At 48.1% G+C, this 21,572-nt stretch overlaps 1 protein-coding gene across 1 annotated transcript in view; it reads left to right on the forward strand.

Annotated features, from left to right (window-relative positions):
- The window catches only part of LOC144257142 (17-beta-hydroxysteroid dehydrogenase type 3-like), a 36,282-nt gene extending 22,175 nt beyond the window's left edge, over positions 1-14,107 (forward strand). Inside the window, exons 9-11 of the mRNA XM_077803115.1 lie at positions 7,414-7,479; positions 10,492-10,641; positions 13,997-14,107. Of these exons, the coding sequence (XP_077659241.1) occupies positions 7,414-7,479; positions 10,492-10,641; positions 13,997-14,107 (327 nt within the window). The remainder of the gene's footprint in view (positions 1-7,413; positions 7,480-10,491; positions 10,642-13,996) is intronic.
- The last annotated feature ends 7,465 nt before the right edge of the window (positions 14,108-21,572 follow it).

Consider the following 21,572-nt stretch of genomic DNA (forward strand, 5'->3'; position numbering starts at 1 on the left):
AAAACAGAGTGACAAGTACCTATTTTATTAACCTTTCATTCCCCACTTCTTTTTCTGGCTACTTTTAATCATAAAAGTGATCATTGGGGGGTGTCACATTCTGTGTCTGCTAGTGGGGTATATTGTTGTCTGATTACCATAAGTTTGACTTGTCCAATTTTGGGCTTGGAGAAAGGAAACTGCACAGTTGAGCAAATAGAGTCCTAGAGTTAGCAACAATATAAGAACTATTAAAGGACCGGCCAGGGCTGATAAAAGCGTAGTTAACCAGGGGGACTGTGTGAACCAAGACTCATACCACCCTTTTTGGGTTTCTCTCTCTCTCGTTGACGCTCTTTAAGGCGTTTTTTAAATTTATTTGTAGATTTTTTTTAACTTTAGTATGGTAGGCATAAAAACAACATTTTCCCCTTAATGCAGCATAAAGGCCTTCCTCTCTCATAAGAGGAGGTCTAACCCTCACCTGTTCTGTAAAACAACTTCAGAGAGAGAGGTTAAAGATTCCTGCAAAGCTGTGATGGAGGTTTCTAATATTTTTAAGTCCATTGCTGTTTCTAATTGGGTCATTTGTTGCCTCCCACGGACCAGGGCAGTAGTCCTTGTGCCCACCCCTACAGCAATTCCCATTCCTAATAAGATGGCTAGAGTGAGGGCTACAGGTTCCCAGCGGAACCAGGTTGTATGTCCCCTTATTTGATCTTTAAATGAACCTGCGTCATGATAGAGCACTCTGGGAAACATCTGCACCATTACATAATTAATCACATCTGTTGACCATTTTATGAAAACATAAATAATGTTTAAGTATATAGAATTATACTGTTGCAGGGACGGGCAAGGCAAGGCACCTAAGATAGCACTGAAGACAGGGAAACAGTCTTATTTGGTTGCAACCAGATTCAGAGGGCATTGCTTCTGTTGTAATCAATTAATCTCTTGAAACCCAAGTTTAGGTAGTTTTAGAATTTTGTACTCAACATGTAAGGGAAGGGGCTCAGAAGTTTCCAGTCTGCAGAAGTTTACAAAAAGCAGTTTTTGTTTCTGTTGTTTTTTTTTTTTTTCTCTGTTCTGGGCAAGTTAACTTTTCAAGGACACCTGGGAGGGGGAGAACTTTTTTTTTTTTCCTTGCCAGCTGTTACCATGGAGCCCAATTGATAACTTTTTTATCTTAGAAATGTAGCCATCTCTGTGAAGCCCCAGCTCAAGGCCAGAGGCCTTGTTCACATATTTTGTGAAAAACTAGTAAGGGGGTGTCTAGCTTAGGAGTGCTGATTTTTTCAGTCAGTGGCCAAGTAGAACAGGGCAATATGAAAAGAGGAAGTTTATCAATACTGAACTCTTTTATAGGGACTCTTTTGCTGAAAGTCCTAAAGTCAGCCATAGTGAAGACTTCTGAAGAAGGTCAGTTTTGTGGGCCTGGTACAGAGGGGGAGGACGGGGAAGGCGGTGCTGAGAGCAGCTCCATGGATCTGAGAATGAGGAAGGAGAGATGTAAAAGAATAATGGGAAAGGGGTTTGGGATTTTCCTAGCAACAAAAACTCGAGTACTAGAACAGGTAGAGCAGAGGGGAAGACTGGAGTGAGTATCCCAAAAAGCCTGTGAGGGACTTTAAATTTTTAGTAACCTGTTTTCAGTGATGACAAAGCAACTTTAAAGGCCATTTTCATTACATCTCGGATAGGGGTCTGAGGGCTCTCCTCAGCTGGTTGGAGCTTTGGGTTAGCTGGTAGGAGGACCTGGTGGGACCCAGTGTGGACATTGACAGGAGAAGAGAGGAGTGAATGGGTGGAGAGATACCTCAGTACCTGTTACTTCAGCAAGGGGCAATGGTCTGAGAACCGGCGGAGGTTTGGGTTCCATCAGGTAGCCCCTGTATGTTTACATCCTTATGACTTACAGAAGAAGTCGGTTTTTCCCCAACATAGCTGTGACTGTTTGTGGCTTTGATAGTCCGCCGAGCAAACATAGTAATCTAGGTTAACCAACCTACATCTGGCTCGAGTGTCTCTACATCCATAATGTTTGTTTCTATTATCTGGTATGGAAGGGATTTAATGGAATTTTAGTGGGATCTTTTTCATCAGGGTTATCTCAATAGGAAAGACCTATAGCCAGCTGACATGATTTGAGATTAGCCATCACTGTTGTATGGGCTGATGAGGGTTAGGACCACTGGTGGTCAAGGGGAGAGTCTATAGCCTTATCCACACGGCGAATACGCAATTTGAGAGGGTTACCAGTCTTTTTCAACTTCCAACCAGAATCTGGACAGGGCGCAGGCTTGAGATGAGAGGCATGGATCCAGGAAGTGATTCCATTTACTTTTACCTCTTTAGGTGTTATAAGTAGCACCTGGTATGGTCTTTTCCAGCGGGGTTCTAGGGATGACACCTGATATTGTCTTACATAGATGAAGTTTCCCACTTGATATCGGTGTGGAGTTCCTTCATTCCCAAGTTGGTAGGCAGTGGCCAGCTGTTTCCATAGGCATCACTGAGTTTTTTCAAAAGTTTTAAGTCTGTCAAGCAAGGGGGTGTGAAAAGAATCGTTAGGTCTTAGAGTTGGGGTCAGGTCCCTTATTGGAGGAGGGGCACCATAGAGAATTTCATAGGGGGTGAGGTTACACAAAGAAACAGAGGGCATTTTTCTTGCATGAAACAGTGCATAAGGCAGGAGCATAGTCCAATCTTTTATGCCGGTCTCCAAGCTTAATTTTGTCAAGGTCTCTTTAATGGTTCTATTTATTTTTTCTACCTGTCCTGAGCTCTGGGGTCTATAAGTGCAATGTAACCTCCAATTAATCCCCAGGGTCCTGGTTAACCCCTGACTTACCTGGGCCACGAACGCCGGTCCATTATCAGACCCTATTACCTTAGACAGGCTGTATCTTGGAAAAATATCTTCTAGGATCTTTTTGACCACCATTTGTGCCATTTCTTTTTTGCGGGGAAGGCTTCAATCCATCCTGAAAATGTATCTACAAAGATTAGGAGATATTTAAGTCCATACCTTGCTGGCTTAATTTCAGTAAAGTCCACTTCCCAGAATTGTCCTGGTCTGGTTCCTCGAAGACGCCTTCCTATAGGAAGCTTGGAGGGGTAAGCATTAACCAATTGATAGACCCGACAGACTTTTATTACCCGTTCAGTTTTTTCCTTTTGCTGTGAGCCGGTTAGTGGAAAACTCTGTTCTTGATCTTTTAGGAATGCCTGCAGTTTCTTTGAACCAAGGTGAGTGAGTTGATGTACATTTTTAACGTAGTGTAGGGCTTTCTGAAATTGCAAGTTGGGTTCAGTGTTGTCAAGGAGTTCAGTGTCAGTGTCCTCAGATGTTAAGTTTTCGGGGTGCTCTGATGTAGTTAAATTTTCTGACTCATATTTCCTCCGTATGGAAAGTGTTAACATGGTTACTCTGTTTAGGGCTGCCAATTTAGCTTCTTCATTTGCCCTCTTGTTAGATGGGGGTGGTATCTGCACAACGGTTTGTTTTCTGGGCTTAGTGAGCCATCATTTATTGCCCCTAAGGGAATAGTCCAGAAAGATTACTTCTTGCTGGCAAATTTGGGCCTTTTTGGCAGAAGCTCTATACCTGAGTTGAGCAAGCTCGGATAATAGTGCTTGGGTCCCAGACTCACAGTTTTCTTTGGTATCTGCTGCCAGTAGTAGGTCATCCATATATTGAAGCAGGGTGACTTCGGGGTGCGTAGTTCTGAAGTTGTTGAGATCTCTGTGGAGGGCTTCATCAAAGAGAGTGGGGGAGTTTTTGAATCCCTGTGGGAGTCTGGTCCAAGTTAGTTGATCAGTCGTTCCAGTTTCTGGGTTTACCCATTTGAAAGCAAACAGCAATTGACTATCTTTATGTAGAGGCAAGCAAAAGAAAGCATCTTTTAAGTCCAGGACAGTATACCATTTTCGTTCAGGGTTCAGGGTGCTAAGCAGATTGTACGGATTAGGTACTGTGGGGTGAATGTCCTGCACTCTGTTGTTGATCTCTCTTAGGTCTTGAATAGGGCGATAGTCCCCAGTTCCTGGCTTTTTACTGGTAACAGGGGAGTGTTCCAGGCCGATTGACAGGGCCTTAGGACCCCTAAGGCCAGATATTTCTGAATATGGGAGCTTATCCCATCTTTAGCTTCTTTGCTCAGAGGATATTGTTTAATATTAATTGGGGAGGCTGAGGTTTTTAACTCCACAATTATTGGAGGTTGTTTTACGGCGAGGCCTAACCCAGCAGTTTCTGCCCCGGCATCTGGGTAATCTGTTATCCATTTCTGGGATAGCTTGCCTGTTTGATCAGTCTTGGGGGGGTGTGAAGAGTTGATGTTCATTTTTTATTGACATAGTTAAAGCCATGACTATAGGAGTTTTTACTGAAGGATTTAGAAATTTCATTTGGGAGCCTTCAGGGTTAAAAGTTATTCTGGCCCGGAATTTGGTGAGCAGATCTTTGCCCATCAATGGGGCTGGGCATTCTGGGATCACTAGGAAGGAGTGATGGATTTTTCCTTTTCCCAGGTCCATGGTCCTCTTAGTTGTCCAAGCCTGATATTTACTGCCGTTAGCCCCTTGAATTAGAGACCTTTTAGTTGATAGAGGGCCCAATGGGGCCTTAAGGGCTGAGTATATTGCCCCTGTATCCACTTCAAAGTTTATTGGGGTCCCCTCCACTTCAAAAGTTACCCTGAGCTCGGGGAGGGGATCCGAGCCTTGACTTTCCTAGTCATCCTCCAAAGTTAGAATGGCTGGTTGGTGTGGCTGTTTCTCTCTAGGTCACTCTTTGACCCAGTGTCCTTTTTCTCTACAGTAGCCACATTGATCTGAGGCCAGATGTGGCTTTTGGCATGGGCCCAGGTATCCCTTTCTGTCTCCCTGTCTCCTAACTTCTGGCCTATTTGTTGTTGTAACCAGGACCTTATTCAATGCCTCAGTCTGTCTTTTGTTTCTTTCATCCTCCCTTTGCTCACTTCTCTTCCTCAGTTTCTCTCTTATAGTATACCTTCTCAGCTTCTCTGACTAAATCTCTTAAAGTCATATCTTGTAATCCATCTAAGCGTTATAACCTTTTTTTAATATCCAGGGCAGCTTGCCCATTAAAGGCCATCGTGACAGATGCCTTTTGATCCTCTGCCTGAGGATCAAAAGGAGTATATCTCCTATATGCCTCCATAATTCTCTCTAGAAACATAGAGGGTGATTCATTAGGCCCTTGAATAATCTCTCTTACCTTGGTCAAATTAGTTGGCCATCTAGCAGCTGCTTGGAGACCCACTATTAGAGCCCGGCAATAAGTGGACAGATGCTCCCTACCTTCAAAGGTGTTGGGGTCATAATCGAAGTCAGCTTCGATTATGTTGGGAAGTTGTGTCGGTCGCCCATCTGGTCCAAGGATATTTTTTCTTGCTTCCAGGAGGACTCTCTCTCACTCCTCTGTCATGAAGAGAGTGCCTAAGAGTTGTTGGCAGTCATCCCAAGTAGGCTGGTGTGAAAACATCAATGACTCGATCAGACCTGTGAGCCGGGTGGGGTCCTCGGAAAAAGGGGGATTGTTATTTTTCTAGTTATATAGATCTGAAGAGGAGAAAGGCCAATACTGGTAGACTTGCATTTCTCCACCATGGTCATCCTCTATCATTGGCCCATGAGGACGGAGGGGAAGTATCATGGGGGCTTCAGGGTTTTTAATCATTTGCTGCCGGCAAGTTCCTTTAGCCGGGCCAGCTTCCTCCAGGGGAGGAGGGGCTATGTGTGCCTCAGGGAAGTCATCTGGAGGGTGCTGGGCTTGTTTAACCTCCTTCAATGGTGGAGAATCTGAGTCAGCATCAGGGGAATCACTTAGAGGGTGTTGGGGGTTGGGGAACGAAGGCAGGGAATAAGGAAAGGGAGGAGAGTCCAGCAGAGTCAAATCTTGAGACTCAGGGAGAACAAAGGGTGGAGGAGGAGATTCACAAAGGTCCTACCAAGTTAAGATATACGGCTGTTGATCTGGATGGCTATGTGGCCCCGGCTGAAAGACAAAGACAATATTTCTGACTTTTCAAATTAGTGGGTAGTAGAAAGATCCTTCTGGAGGCCATCCAACTCCAAAAGCGGGCCATTCTGTGGCACAGAGAGTCTGCCAGGTCCGGTGTTTTACTGAAAAAGAAAGATTCTGAGCCCTTATGCGGACTTCAGTCCAGTGAATGACTCTGTCCCATAATGAAAGTTACTTGAACAAAGACAGGGACAATACAAACGTGACACTAACACGGACACACACTAAACAATAAACGTGTAACACAAGTTTAGAGGCAAAGATTAAAACAGACAGTGAATTCAACCTGAGAGAAAGAATAGATGCCGGCAAGACCAGACGGGTTGGCAGCAGAATACAGATGAGGGCACCTTGTCCCTCCCAGATGGGGGCACTTCCGTCCCCCCCAGAGTCTCCCAAAGCGTCCCTTGAGGAGACGTGGTCTGTGGCTTCAGGGACACGTCTATCCACCACCGCCAGGGGAGCTCACGCTCTCCGCTGACAACCACACTCTGCCAACCCAAAACCAGAAAACCAGAAAAACCAGAAGGCTCTGAGAGCTCACGTTCTCCAGCCCAAAACCAGAAGGCCCTGAGAGCTCACGCTCTCTAGCCCAAAACCAGAAGGCCCTGAGAGCTCACGCTCTCCAGCCCAAAACCAGACTCTGAGCGATCGCAAAGGAAAAACAAGAAGGAGAAGAAGGAGGAGGAGGAGAAGAAGAAGAAGAAGATAAGGCGCCTTACTTACCCCCCTAAAGGAGTCTTGTTGAGGTCTCCCTGTCCGGCGATGCGCAATTCCCGGCCAATGCACCAAATGTAAGGGTCCGGCGAAACGTCGGAGTAAGAGACCACAAGAGACTCTCTTATGCAACAGCAGAAGGGTGGGTTTATTTGGAGACCAGCATGCTGGGGCCCGAGCTCTCTATAGCAAAGAGAGATAGAGCCCTGAGAACTGCTTGAGCAGAGCTTATATACTTTTCTTGGAGAGGGCAGGGAGGGAAGTTCATTGATGGGTCAGGGCGAGTGAGCAGTTTGCCTGCAACCGAGTGAGGGAGTGCATCCTGCAGTTTGGCAGTTGGGGACAGCACATCCTGGGAACAAGATAAGCAAACAGTTCACAGTTGGGGACAACACATCCTGGGAACAAGATTTCAACAGTGTTCTGTTAAGCATATAGAAAAACAGAGTGACAAGTACCTATTTTATTAACCTTTCAGTACAATAAATCTCTGAAATCTTTATCCTACGGAACAAAAATTGCTGCCCTTGGACCCACATCTCCTCCAGGCAGGCTGTGTCTCTGCAGCATAGCGTCTCTGTGGGGCCCCTTGAAATCTGAGCAAGTTGGTTGTAAACAGAGAGGACGAGCCCTGGAACCTTACGTGATTCCTTTTCTTACTACAGGCATTTGTGTGCACATTTTCCAAGGCACTGCAAGCGGAATACAGAGCAAAAGGAATCATCATCCAGGTGAAGTAGAGAGCTGTCTTCCTTGGGAGAGGAAGTTCTGGCCCTCTGTAGGGCAGGGGCCACCACTCCTGCATGACTGGCTGTGCATAGGCAGCCAGTTGGGAGGTGGACTGGGTAGATGCTATGGGGGTTCCTGTGATGTTGCTGGAGCAGCTGCAGCCACTGTGATCCCACTTACTGCTGTGGTTTCTGCTGCCCTCACTTGTGCCCTGGGTGCTGGGGAAGGAAATGAGGCAGGGATATGGTTGCTCAAAAATGCTGTGGTCCCCCTTGCCACTTCATGCTGTGTCAGAACAGAGATGGGGCTCTAGTCTGACCATCGTTTCTTCTCTGACTCAGATTCACAAGGTGGGCTCACATGAGAGGAACTGTGGAGATGGAACAAGGGAAAGCTGGGTACTTGGTCCACTAGAGGGCAGGGGAGGGTCTTCCCCCAAGGGCTGCTGATCTGTGATGGACCCCAGAGACCCTTCATTCTGGTCTCGGGCAGGGAGAGAAGGGCCATCCTGGAGATCCCCTGCCTCCACCTCAACAGGGCTGGGTGGCCGCTGCCCTCTGCAGACCGAACGAGTGACATTCTGAGGTGTTGATGACCTACAGGAGCTTGGTTCAGAGTTCAGGGGTTTCTAGAACCTAAACACACAGAGGTGTTTACTTTGTATCGTTTTGTCATTGTTGTCCAGGAAGAGGTTGGGTGACATCATCATGGCTGCACCCAGTGGTTTTAGATGAAGTTCCCCAGCTGGGAGCGTGTCAGGCACCCAGAGAACCAGGAATGGAATAAAGCTCATGACCCAGCTGATGTGTCAATGGTAGGAATTTGGCCAAACACAACATTTTCCTGGCCATAGTGCGTGACTGTGACTGCTGTGTCCCTGTACCACAGTCCCCTTCTCTGCCCTGTGAGCCCGTCTCACCATGGGGGTGGGTCTTTCTCCCCCACAGGGGGCTGTCCACTCTGACTCCCAGTAGGGTTGGCACTTCCTTTTGCAACAGAGCTTCTCCACTCTGGCTAAGTTTGCCGCAGTCAAGAACAACCCCTGAAATCTTCATTCTGCATTCATGCTCCCCACTTACTGGGAGCCGGCAGAAGGCACAGCTCATTGTATTAATGATGGGCAGCTGCCATCTTGAATGCTGTCATTTGATCCAGCAGAGTTGATGTAGCCTGGATTCTACAAGATCTTGCTTTGGCAATTAAGTGCTGTGGCCCGGAAGTGACACATGGCGTTTCTGCTCATACCTTACTGGCCAGATCCCATAACATGATCTTACTCCAGGAGGTTCAATTCCAGCATGTGTCTGGGAGGAGAAAGAAGAGAAATCCTTGGTGATGTCTTTTGTTTGGCACTGGGGATTGAACCCAGAGGTCTTTAACCACGGAGCCACATCCCCAGCCCTTTTTTGTATTTTATTTAGAGACAGGGTCTCACTGAGTTGCTTGGGGCCTTGCTAAGTTGCTGAGGCTGACTTTGAACTTGAAATCAATCCCCTTGCCTCAGCCTCCTGAGCTGCTGGGATTCCAGGCACGTGCCACTGTGCCCAGCCTTGGTCATTTCTAAACATGAACGATTGCCCTAGCCACCTGCTGCTCCTTAGCCACATGACACTGAGCATCAACTTGATCTTGATTCTTGTGGACCAGAGGTACTGCAGCTGCCCCAGCTGGGTTCAACAAGGCAAGGGAGTGGGAGGAGATGGAGTGGGAGAAAGGTGCGTCTTCCCTGATACAAACCCCAGAGCTGTCCTCCTAGCAAGTATGAGAAGGCAAAAGAGCTGTGATCTTTAAAAACCCACAGGCTTCTCTAGGGTTGGTGCTCAATAAATGTGTGTCAACTCAGTGTGGACCTGTGTACCATAGGCATGGGTTTAGATTCGACCCCTGTTCTGCTCCTACCCCCTAAGCAAGTCTTAGCTCATTTAAAATCTGAGAGCCTCAGTTTCCCATCCATCAACAGGTTTATAATAGCACCTGATTTCTCTGGATTAATCACAAAGATCTAATGACTAAGTAAATGTGCAAGTTTAACCGTATTTACTGAGCTCCTCTTTTGTATGCCTTTCCGTACCAAACTCACTGTAGGAATGAAAACACTTACTACTTTTTCCCTATCTGAAGTCTGGGTTTGATAGTGCTCCTGATATTTCCCAAAGAGGAACATTTTGAGGTCCCTGGATGAAAAGTGTCAAATTAATCACAGCATTGATTTCCATAAGAACCAATTCAATTGGATGGGTGGACACATAATCACGTTCAGTTATAAAACAAGGTAATTTCAGATGGGATGAGAAGGAAAATAAAACTAGGAAAAGTAGCCTGGATCTTTTTCCTTCTAATGATGCCAGGGTCTCTGATTCTGGGGGGAAGTCACAAAACCCCAGATTGGGTCCTCATGCCAGGAGCAACGGCTGTGGACTCCAGTGCGCACACTTTACTCTTCTTACTTCGAGAGGAAAGATTATGACGTTCGTGCAGATCATGGTGCCAAAGTGGGGTGTGAGAGTGGGAATCCAACATGCTTTAAGTTCTTCGACTTTGGTTACATGGATTAGAGATGATCTTCTGAGATGAATATCTAATATTTCTGATTAAATATCCAACATCCAGTTCAATTTGAATTTCAGATGAGTACGAATGATATTTTGCAGTAAGTGTGTCCCATGCCACGTGTACATGATTACGCTGAAGTTTATTGGTTGTCAGCCTGGACTTTAGCGTTTCCTGTGTTTTCACTTGCTGTGTCCAGCATCCCTGTTCCCACAGAGCTCCTGTCCCTTCTCAGTCACCCTGTGTGCTGCAGCAGGAATTTGAGCCACGTAGCATTGTGTGATGACAGCTCATGGGAAGTCAACCTTTCTGGTTCTCAGCTTTGTGCTGGTTCTACACCTTTTATATTTAAGGATCCTAAACTGTTTATGGGAAGAGAAAAGTTGGGAAATGGTGGGTGGTAAAGGGGGTGTGGACGGAGCCTTCTCGGTCATGCATGCTTCTGTCTTTATCTCACCCTGTAGGTGCTGACCCCGTACGCGGTTTCCAGCCCAATGACCAAGTATCTGAATACCAACATGGTCACCAAGAGGGCCGATGAGTTTGTTAGAGAATCACTGAATTATGTCACGATGGGAGATGAGACCTGTGGCTGCCTGGCCCATGAAGTCTTGGTAACCCATTACTTCTTCTCTCCTTGAAACCAGACAGGAGGGAGGTGCTGGGTGTGGCTGGTCTTCCTTATTGTTGGGACACTCAGCCCTTCTCTCTCATGGCACCCACATGAGGCCAGTGGCTGTGCTGCCACATGGTCACAGCCAGTGAACGGGAGTCTGTGGCAAGGAGGGGACAGGCCTGGCTGCTCAGTCCTCGGGGAGCCCAAAGCTCCTTGGACGCCTTGCTTTTCCCCTTGGGATGGAAGAGTCTCCCAGGAGCTCTTGGGTAAAAAGGACCAGGACTCCCGGAGCTTCCACACGGGGGCTGCTCTCTTTCTCGGCTCTCTGTTCTAGTCCACACGGAACTATCCGCCCTCCAGGGGAAAGAGAGGAGGGCCATTGTGACTTGCATCATTTGCTGATTTCCGTGGTATAAATATCCCACCATGACTATCAAGCACGTGAACGGAGGAGAGGTGCACACCGTCAGCCCCTGTGAGCATGCACGCCTCAGTCCAGCCTACCTCGAACCCCGTACGATATGAAAATGAGGTTCATGGCATGTGGCATTGGGGCGCTTTCCATTTCTGGGCTGCAAGACCAACATAAAAAAACAAGGGAGCATTGCCACTAATACTGAAACACACGTGCACATACACACACACACACACTCACATAACTCATATACACACACACACACACACACACACTCTCACACACACACAGAGCCAATGTAGCTTTGTTTCCAGCCTCATCCAATTTTGGATGGACCCTGTCCACTACCCATCATCTGTCCATTTTCTCCTCTGCTCATGGCTCTTCTGTCTCGGCATGGTTATTAGTGTCCTGTGTCTCCGCCTCTTTCCTCCACCTTCTTCTCATCCCCGTCCCCTCTATCGCTATCAGCTTTTCATGGATGCCAGGGGCTTCATGGCCCCACGCACCGTGTTCCCCATCACGTACCTCCTGGGACACACAGAGACTTTGGCAGGAGATACTGAACTTTCTTAACGCATTGCTTGCGTTTTCCCGCGGAACCCTGGCACTGTGCAGAATCACCAATTTAACCCATGCTACACAAGGGACATTTGGAAAGAATGTTTAAGGGAAGAAAGAATTTTCAGGCTCTGGTTTGTCTTTTGAACCCTGCAAGGGGTCCACAAGGGGCATTGCCGGCCAGTTCCTGAGTGGAAATGATTTATGTGGGGGCCAGGTGGGCAAAGCATGTTTCCTCCATCTTGCAGAATAAAGTCCTGCTTCCTGATGTCAAAAAAAAAAAAAAAAATCTTTATTTTTCCTGTCGTTAGTCTGGTCTTCCTCCAGGTCTCCATTTGGCTGCAGGAAAACTAGTCAGATGCCAATGAGTTTGGACTCAGTTTCATCTGATCACAGAAACCAGCTGTTCAGGAAGCGATCACACAGAGAAAAATGTTGTGTGTACTTGGGAGCCTCCCTTCTGGCTGCCTTTCTTACTAAAATGACTTTGCAGAGAGGAGTCCTGGGATTCAGGCTGGTCTTAAAGTGGGTGTTCAAGGCTTGACCAGGGCCACCCAGCTACCGAGGGCCGTAGACCCCTGAATCTCTGTCACTTCTGCTGTCCATCTGCGGCGTTGGCTCACAGAGGCCCTCCAGCTTGCATTCTGCATTGGCACCAATGTGGGAAAAAGCAAGCAGTTAAGAGGTCACTAACAACCACCCCAGCACTCACCTCACCCTGCTGACATAATTTTTTTGGGGTTGTTCCTCAGCAGACTGGGGAAGGCAGTAACTTCTCCTTGGTCCTCAGTGTCAAACTTAGTTATTTATTACACTTCTCTGTTTTTACCCCAATTTCTCTAGCCCCCAGGATAAGTCCAGAGGCCAAACATAGGGGAGGGCACATTCTTACCACTTCTTCTTAATCGCCTCCCACACCCACCATCTCCAAGGCAGGAAAGGTGTAGACCTCCTGCACGTGTTCCTTGTGCCACTGCCTGCCGGCCTCCAGGGTTAGCCATCTCCAGAAGGTGTGACATCCCCTCCACCTTATGAACTCTGTGGTCTTAGTCCTCCAGGACATCCTAACGGGGCTCCATCACATCTGGAAAATGTGTCCTGGGGACCATCACGCGTGTGATGCTGTTGCTACACGTCTTGCTGCGTGGGCCGGTCCTACATGTCAAAAGTGGAATGTTTTCCTGGCCATTCTCTTTGGATTTCTTAGGGAACAAATTCTAATCTCTTTGGCAGACGGATGCCTAGCATAGGCTAGGAAAGAGAAAGTTTTGTGCCCGGAGAAGCAGAAGAGAAATGAAAATATGTTAATCGTTAAGATCAGTTGGTCCTTGTTAGGATTTAGGAAGATTATCGAATCTAAAGAGATGGGTAATTGCACTGAATCAACAGCAAACAGCAACCTTTCTTTTACCAAGAGGCAAGGCAAAGATGGCATCCCGTGTACCCAGGGGGAGGTTAAGGCAGGCACCAGGCCAGTTACATCAAGGTGGCGGCTCCGGGTGCTACCTGGCCCTCATCATCTTGGGAGATCATGCTTTATGGATTCCCTTTTACAATTCAAGAAAACTGAAGCTCAGAGCTGAGTCCACTGGCCCCAGGCCTCCCAGCGGGCAGCAGTAGTGCTGGATGTAGGTCCACTTGTGCCCGATGGGGCAGACTTTCTAGTTCCTTCTACATGTCCCCTCCAGCTCAGGAGGGGATAGACAAAAGAAGGAGACGAGGAGGGATTGTTTTGGAACATTTTCAAGGGGCCTGGAATTTTAATTAATACATTCATTTTTTTCATGGCTGAGCTCACTAATCCAAAACATTTAGTTCAAGACAAAAGCTAATGGGAGGGCTTGATTTCACTGTGAGACCAAAAAGCTCTAATTGGGAGAAAGTTCTAGAGGAAGGCGTTGGGTTGGTTCAGTGACGTGGCCGGTGGAAGAGTTCAGCTTGGCTTCTCAGAAGCCGTCTTCAGACGGTTGCTCTGGGAGGCACACAGGTCCCAGGAGCTGGGCTGCCTGAAGCAGGTCAGGTTTTCTGGCTGAAGTCCTGCTGTGTGGGGAGTGGGTGGGCCCAGGGGTGCTGGACTAGCGAGAGCATCCTTGGGGCAGACGTGGCTCCCGGGTTCAGGCCTTCACGTAGGGCTTCCTCTCCTGGTAAGAGCAAAGCCCCTTGGCTACTTGCTTAGTATCAGCTGACGGGCAGCATTTCTGATCCTGGGAATCTCCTTTTAATAGAATCGAGGTCTTGTAGCAAGACCCTAAAATTTCAGAACTTCAATAGTTAGAAAAAACATTTCTTGAAGACCGTGACTCTAAGTGGAAGGGTTTGATTTTTAATTTCTGGGCTCCCTCTTTTCCAGATGCTCACGGTTTTCTGTCTGTTAAAGGCCAGCTTTCTCAGCCTGATCCCTGCCTGGGCCTTCTACAGCCGCACCTTCCAAAGGTTCCTGCTGACCCGCTACATGGATTACCTGAGGCAGAACGTCAGCACCAGGTAGTCCCAGATGCCCAGGACCCAGGGGCCCTTGGCTGGCCTGCAGGGACCAGAGGAGCTGGCTGCCTGCCCCACCGGAGCCGGAGGAGCAGGGACTCAGAGGACACGCTTGTGTGGGGTCCTAGAACTCAAGGCTGGAGGCCTTTGGGAAAACCGTGGCCTAAAAACACGTGTTGTGAAGGGGTTTCTGGGGTTTTATGTGTAAGGAGGGGAGGGGGTGTGTGGATGTCACTGGAGAAGGGTCTCAGGGGGCTTCTTAAATAAACACAGTGAGAAGAAACCTCTGATTCTTGGAATATTGAAAACGATTATACCGAGTAAATGACTTTGACAGCTAGGTACAAAAATCAGAAGTCAAAAGAATATCTGAGGTCACTCCACTTATTCAGGACTTCTGTTGTCTTGGAGGATTCACAATTTCTGAAACTGGGTTCCTTGGAGACCCAGGAAATGGGATCAGGGAAAGCACAGGGCAACGGCTGTATCGGGCCACTTTCTGTCCCCCAGCCCCCATTTCAACCCATGGGGCACCGGCTTTATCTTTTATATTAATACTCGGGTTTCTATGGAAGATTTCGTGTGTAAAAACAAAAACAGAATATGTTCCTAAAAATAGTTTCAAAGTAATCAATGCAAGAGTCACCGACCATAGAAATGGGGTAATGGCTGTAGGGGTGCTGGGGACACCAGGGCTGGAATCACCCGAAGGATTGTGCCTTGACACATTCTGTGACTGAGGGGTGGTTAGTGGGGACCCCAGCTGGGCTGCCAGATGCAGCAGCTCTATGTGGCCCAGGTGGCTGGGTCCTAAGCACGTGCGTCCCAGACAGAACCAGAAGGGAGCCAGCATGAGGGGTCATGTCATGATGAGCCCTCCCAGATTCAGCAGGAGGGGACCCCAAACTTCCTTCTCTATGGAAGGGGTATCACATATGTAATGGGGGGGCCTGGTGGAGGAAGCTGGGCCCGGGCCACCTTTGGAAAATGAAATGTGTCACGCTAGTTAATTTTTGCCTAAGTGTTTGTCCTCGCATATGAATTTTGATGAATGACTTGGTCTTCCAAGTAACTTATAAAATATAGGCCTTGATTTTCTGGAACTTCATCTCAAGCCCTGGTGAATCTGTAGTTTGGGAAGAGCCTCCGTGTGCAGGAGTTAGGGTGCTTCAGTTATGCAACCTGGGGCCAGCCCCAAGAGCTAAGCCTGGGAGATTCTTAAGAGCTTCTTAAGAGCCTTTAAAGAGAGAATTCCTTTGTAGGTCCTTTAATTTGGATCTTAAATGTCCCCTGAAAGTCCTCGGTTTGGTCTCCGGTCGGTGGCTCCGTTGGGAGGTGGCAGAACCTTTAGGGTGTGGGTCCTTGTAGAAGGAAGTCGGTCCCATACGCAGTAGAAGGAGAGGTTGGGACCCCTCCAACCTCTTCCCTTTCTCTCTCTGCTTCCCGGCCACCAGGAGGGGACTGTGCTTTACCAAATGCTCTCCACCACGATGTTCTGTCTCACCAAAGTGACTGCACCCTGTGACATGGCCAGCCAAGATCAATCTTTCCTCCTTTTAAATTGATTTTTCTCACACGTTTGGTCACAGCAACGAAAAGCTGACTAACACCACAGCAAAGCCCCCAGACATGTACGAAACTGGGGGCAAGAATGCTCTGTGTTTAAGATCTTTATCCCCATCACCCTCCTGTGAGGTGAAGGCCGACACGTGTTGAGCGCTGATCCCAGTCAGGGACTACATGAAGCCCCCAGCAACCTGAGAAATAGGTGCCGTTACTGCTGCTTCTGGTTTACAGATGAGGAAATGGAGACCCACAAAGGTTGAGTGACGTGTGCAGATTTGCCTTCGCGGGGGGGGGGGTGGGGGGCAGAGGTGGGATTTGGATGGGGTCTTCTCCTCTCCGTCCCCACTCTCCTAGGCAAACACACCGCTGTGGCACCTGTCCCTGCTGAAGGTGTTTCTCCATCATCAGTGGCAGACACTATGAACACTCTGCCCCTGCCGTGGGTGGGTCAGTGTCCCCAGGTGCTGTGCGTTGGGGGCTTGTTCTCCAGCCTGGGGCACCTGGGGGGGGTGGAGCCTCAGGAGGTGGGCCTGGAGGAGGAAGTTGGGTCACTGGAGGTGTGCCCTAGAAGGGCCCCAGGTCGCTGTTCCTTCCCCTCTCCCTCTGCTGTCTTCCTCTGTCACTGCCTGCTCTCACCATGATGCTCTGACCCCTCACAGGCCCAACGCAATGGGGTCTGGGGGCTGTGACTGAAGCCTCTAAATCTGTGAGCCAAAATGAACCTTCCATCCTCCTCAGTTGACATCTCAGGTGTTTTGTCACAGTCAGGGAAGGTGGGTGCACCCCTAGCTCCAGCTCCTTCGTCTTCACGTGTCACGGAGACGTGGGGAGGAACAGGCTTCTGCAGCCAGGCCCACCTTCTGCATCTCACCACCCACCACCTTCCAAACGCACCACAGACTGAGAACCACTCAGGCAGAGGAGGCTGGCAGAGGAGGCTGGCAGGCGTGGCTGGCCTTCACTTCCTTAGCAGAGGGCTGGGCTCTTGTTTCTCACCATGGAGGCCGAGGTCTCCCAGGGAGTGGCCTGGGAAGCTGCCGCTGGGAGAGACGTCCTTCTGGCCTTCCATCCGGGCTGCCTCCCTGGAGGCCAGAGGCTGGGGAGTCCCTCAGACCATGCTGGGAGCCAGAAAACGAGGTGAGGAGGGGTCCCTGGCCGCTGAGGCTGGGCAGTTCCTGGGGGATCCCGCTTTTCCTGCTCCGTGGATGGGAACCAGAGTGGCCCCTTCAAGGCCTCCTGAAGCCAGAGCTTGCCAGAGACAGCTGAAGGCGGCCATCCTGGGGCCAGCACGGTCTTCATCAGGCTGGTCTGCTCCTGAAGCCCAGAAGGCTCGGCCTTACTGTCCTTGATCCACTGTGCCAGGGGGTGGGGGTGGGGCAGCAGGCGACTCGCTGATGCCCCCTAATGGTGCGGGGAGGCACTGTTGGCCACTCCTGCCTCATCCTGCAGAAGACTTAGAACAGACAGACCTGGGGGAAGAAATCCTTCATTTTTTTTCCTCCAGTTCTTTGGAATGTGTGTTGGTTTCCGGATTCATCCATGCTGTCACGTGCGGTAGTACCCAATTCCATTGTGTTATTATTTTCATATTCCATTGTATGACGTCCTTGTTTTCTTTATTAATTCATCAGTTGATGGACATTTAGGCTGGTTCCACTTTTCGGATCCCATGGGTCAGATGGATGTGGACATTTTTGTACAAGTTTGTGCACAGAAGTGTGTTTTTGTTTCTCTTGGGTGTGTACCTGGGATCACGGGGTTGTGTGGTTCTCTGTTGAAGTTTTTGAGGCACTGGGGACCGTTTCCCACCAGCAGGGAGGGGGCTCCAGTTCCCCACATCCTAACCGGAGCTGGTTATCTCTCTGTCTGACTGTAGCTGTCCTAGTGGGCGTGAAATGGGGTCTCGCTGTGTCTAGACCTGGATCTCCCATGGCTGATGATGGTGAGCACCTCTCCTGCCCTGGGTGGTTGTTTGTGTATCTCCTTTAGGGAAATGTGCACCCAGATCCTTGGTCCATTTTGGAAGCGAGCTTGTCTTTGGCTAACATGTGCGCCTCTTTCCATTGCTATGGATTCCTGGGTGAAACGTCCCCCGGTTGTTAAAGTTCCTTACACTTTCTGCCACACGGTTTCTGGAAGAGCTCTGTAAGTGCAACCGCGTCTTCAGCGGTGCTTCCAGAATGGTGGCCGGGGTGGGGGTCAGATGGTGCCCCAGGAGGCATTTTGCAAGGTCTGGACACATTTTTGGTTGCCACACCTTGAGGAAGGAGAATGCCCTTGGTAGATGCCAGGGATGCTTTTGAAAATGTTCTGCAAAGTACAGGAGAGCCTCTTCCTTCACCTGGTCCAGAATCAACTGTCCCCAAATATCCACTGGTGAGAAACTTCAATCTGAAATGAACCAGGCGCCTATCCATATATTCTTGTTCTCCTCCATCCCTTCTTGGTTTTAGGCTTATGTTAAATCTTGCCTGATCAAGGGATTAACCATTATCCTTTTAAATTATTCACCTTTGGTCCAGATGTCGCCTGTCACTAAAATCTAGTGTGATGGGTCCCATCCACTCCCAGGAGTATTTGTCAAAGCCCACCAAGTGTGACGTATTGCTGGACCCGTAGCAGGATACTGAAAGCCAACGAGGCATTAACGAACCAGATGTCACGATAGCAATCAGTTCCTACTATTTATAACGGCTAATGTGTTATATATAGATACATATATTCAGTCTTCACTGCACACAGTGGAGCAGGTAGTGCATTAGGCTCAAGTTCACAACTAGTGTATCAGGTTTAAGTTCATTAGGTAATTGTGCAATAGAGACTCCAACAATAGCTTCAACAAGGAAGGCACATAAAAATCTCTAAGTTAGCAGTCTGGGGTCGCCATGCCATCTCTTTCATGAAGTTTTGAAATGCCAGGTAAACCTCTGCTCCATTTCTATTATGTCCAAAATGGCGCCTGCATCTCCAGCCATCATGTCCACATCCAGGCAGCAAGATGGGAAAGAAGGAGGATGAGAGAGAAGCAAGCAGTAGGTGCCAGTGTGGACTTGGGGAAGGTTCCTAGGAGCGGTCATGCGATGCATGCTTTAACCTCTCCCAAGTTGAACTTGGTCCTTTGGCCAAACCCAGCGGCCATGAAGGCTGACCTCCTGTGACACCATTCACACATCCCGACACTTCTATTATTGAATAAAGCGGGGACAGATATCAGAGACAACAGTAATCTGCACAATCTTTGAATCTGCAGAAGCTTGAGGACACTGAATTGCTGTAGAGAGGTTGACGATGCCATACCCAAGACTTGACCCCGACTCTCAAGTTTGCATGCTTTTCTGCCGGAGCACCTGCCTGTCACAGGATGACTTAATCAGAACCAAGACAAGAATCTATTAGGAAACCTTGTAGGTATTTGGGAACTGTTAGAACAGGTGTCCCAGAGCAGATGTTCCCTAGTGCTGGCTGTGGCTTTCAGAGCTCAGCTCTGCTGACCCCACTCCAGGGCACAGTTCAGACCCTCTGGAGACAGCACTTGGGAACGTGTGCAGCAGAGACCCTCGCGGCAGCAGAGAGTGGTCAGTTCATCAGAAGATTGGGTAAGGCCGGGAGTCACAGGAGGTAGGGGACAAATTCCTTAGACATTGTCCCTTAAACGTCATTGTGGGAAATTCCAAATACAGGCAAACTTACCAGACACAAGACACCCCAGTGTCTCATCACCCGGGTTTAATCAGTGCCCAGCCTTCGTCCATTCTCATTTTATCTGCAGCTGCATCCTTCTCCCCACCCTCCACTGGACCTTCTAAGTCCTATTTTCTTTAGGTAAAATCTATACATATTTAAATGCAGAGGGAGTGGGATCCACAGTCCTGTCAAGATACCAAACATTTCCATGACCCCCGGAAGCTTCTGGAATCATCCCCCCAGGGATTAATGGTGTCTGTACTGAAGTTTTCTGTAAGTGAAATCATACAGTCTGGGATCTCTCTGGTCTGGCTTCTTTTACCAAGCCTCAGGTCGGCTCTGTCTCTGCGTCATTGCATTGGGTATTATTTCATGTAGGAATATGTTCCAATTTGTTCACCCCTTTTCCTGTTGATGGACATTTGGTTTTTCAGCGTGGGGGACATGAATAGTGCTGCTATGGACATTTCTGCCTGAGTATTTTTGTGGACATATGTTTTCATTTCTCCTGGGTTTATACTCGGGAATGGATTTGCTGGGTCAAAGGGTGGGTGTATTAAACATTTTATTTTAACTTAAAACATACAAAACTATATGATTTTGCCAATCTTTTGATGTGGGGCCAAGCCCTTTCCTCCAAGTAGGAGCCTGCTGATTGGAATGGCAGCTTGTCTTTCTTACATAAATCACCCATGGTAGCAATATCAACTTGGATGTCTTTAAAGTGGTCAGAGAACTTAAGGACACTTAAAAGCCATTGGCATGCAGAAGCCTTTTGGATTTTCAAAAATCCCCTCAATGGTATTTTACAGTTATCTTATCCTACTTCCTTCTGTCACAGTGACTTTTATTTTTTTCTCTTTGGGATGGTTGTAGTGTGTCTCCTGGAAGTCATGTGTGGGGACCTTGACCTCCAGAGTTCTGGTATTTGGAGGTGAGACCTGTGGGAGGTAATTGGGTCTCTCTCTCTCTCTCTCTCTCTCTCTCTCTATATATATATATATATATATATATATATATATATATATATATATAATTTGGGAGGGTGTACTAAGGGTTGAACTCAGGGGCACTCAACAACTGAGCCACATTCCTAACAATCCCCCCATTTTTTTGTTTGTATTTTATTTAGAGACAAGGTCTCACTGAGTTGCTTATTGCCTCCCCATTGCTGATGCTGGCTTTGAACTCTCGATCCTCCTGCTTCGGCCTCCTGGGCAGCTGGGATTACAGGCATGCACCACCGTGCCTGGCTGGTTTATATATTTTTAATTTGGTTGTGTATTTATAACAATGAACAGAACTGACTTTGGCAGGCTGGGGAACAACATGATGTCTCTTCATATGCACATAACTTAATTGGTAGGAGGAAACAAGCGGATACCTGGCAGACAGTGGCTTTCTATTTGGTGGCAAGCGTTTGGTAAGGTGTTGACTCTGATCTGCAGTCAGTGTGCTTTTGAGAGGGCACACAAGAGTGTTCCTTGTTCTGGTTACTACTGCAGGGCAATAGTCATCCTTAGCAGCTTCAAGCAACTATTTGCTCAGGGTTTCTGCATACCCTGCTTGGACAGGGAGTGGTGGAGATTCTCGCATCTGCTTCCAGGTGTGTGGAACCTTGGCTGGAAGCCTGAGTGGACGGAGGTAACCAAGGACAGGGACTGGGAGGGCCTGAAGGTCTCTTTTCCTGCATCCTTCAATTGAAGGAAATTGTTGCCTGAAACTGTGATTAGAAGCCTCTCCTCCATGTGCCTTGGGCTTTGTCACACACATGAATGTCCTGGTAAATTTTTAGTAATAGCTTTGTTTTTTTTTTTTTTTTTTTGACCTAGGGTAGAGTTATTTCTATTGATTTCAATGGAGGATAAAGAATATGTCTTCAGGCCATCCATGGGCCTTCTTTGATGAAGTGCCTGCTCAAGTCTTTTGCCTAATTAATTGATTAGGTACTGGGGATCGAACCCAGGGGTGCTGAACCACTGAGCCACATGCTCAGCCCTTTTTACATTTTGAGCCAGGGCCTCACTAAGTTGCTGAGGCTGGCTTTGAACTTGCAATCCTCCTACCTCAGCCTCCTGAGCCACTGGGATTACAGGTGTGTGCCACCAGGCCTGGCTACCCATTTTATAAATTGGATTTTTTTCTTAGTGCAGAGTTTAGAGAGTTCTTGGTGCATCTGCAATTAAATCTTTTGTCAGTTTTCAAATCTTTTGCTTGTCTTC

This window comes from Urocitellus parryii, chromosome 10 (genome assembly GCF_045843805.1).
Source record: "Urocitellus parryii isolate mUroPar1 chromosome 10, mUroPar1.hap1, whole genome shotgun sequence".
Taxonomy (NCBI): Eukaryota; Metazoa; Chordata; class Mammalia; order Rodentia; family Sciuridae; genus Urocitellus; species Urocitellus parryii.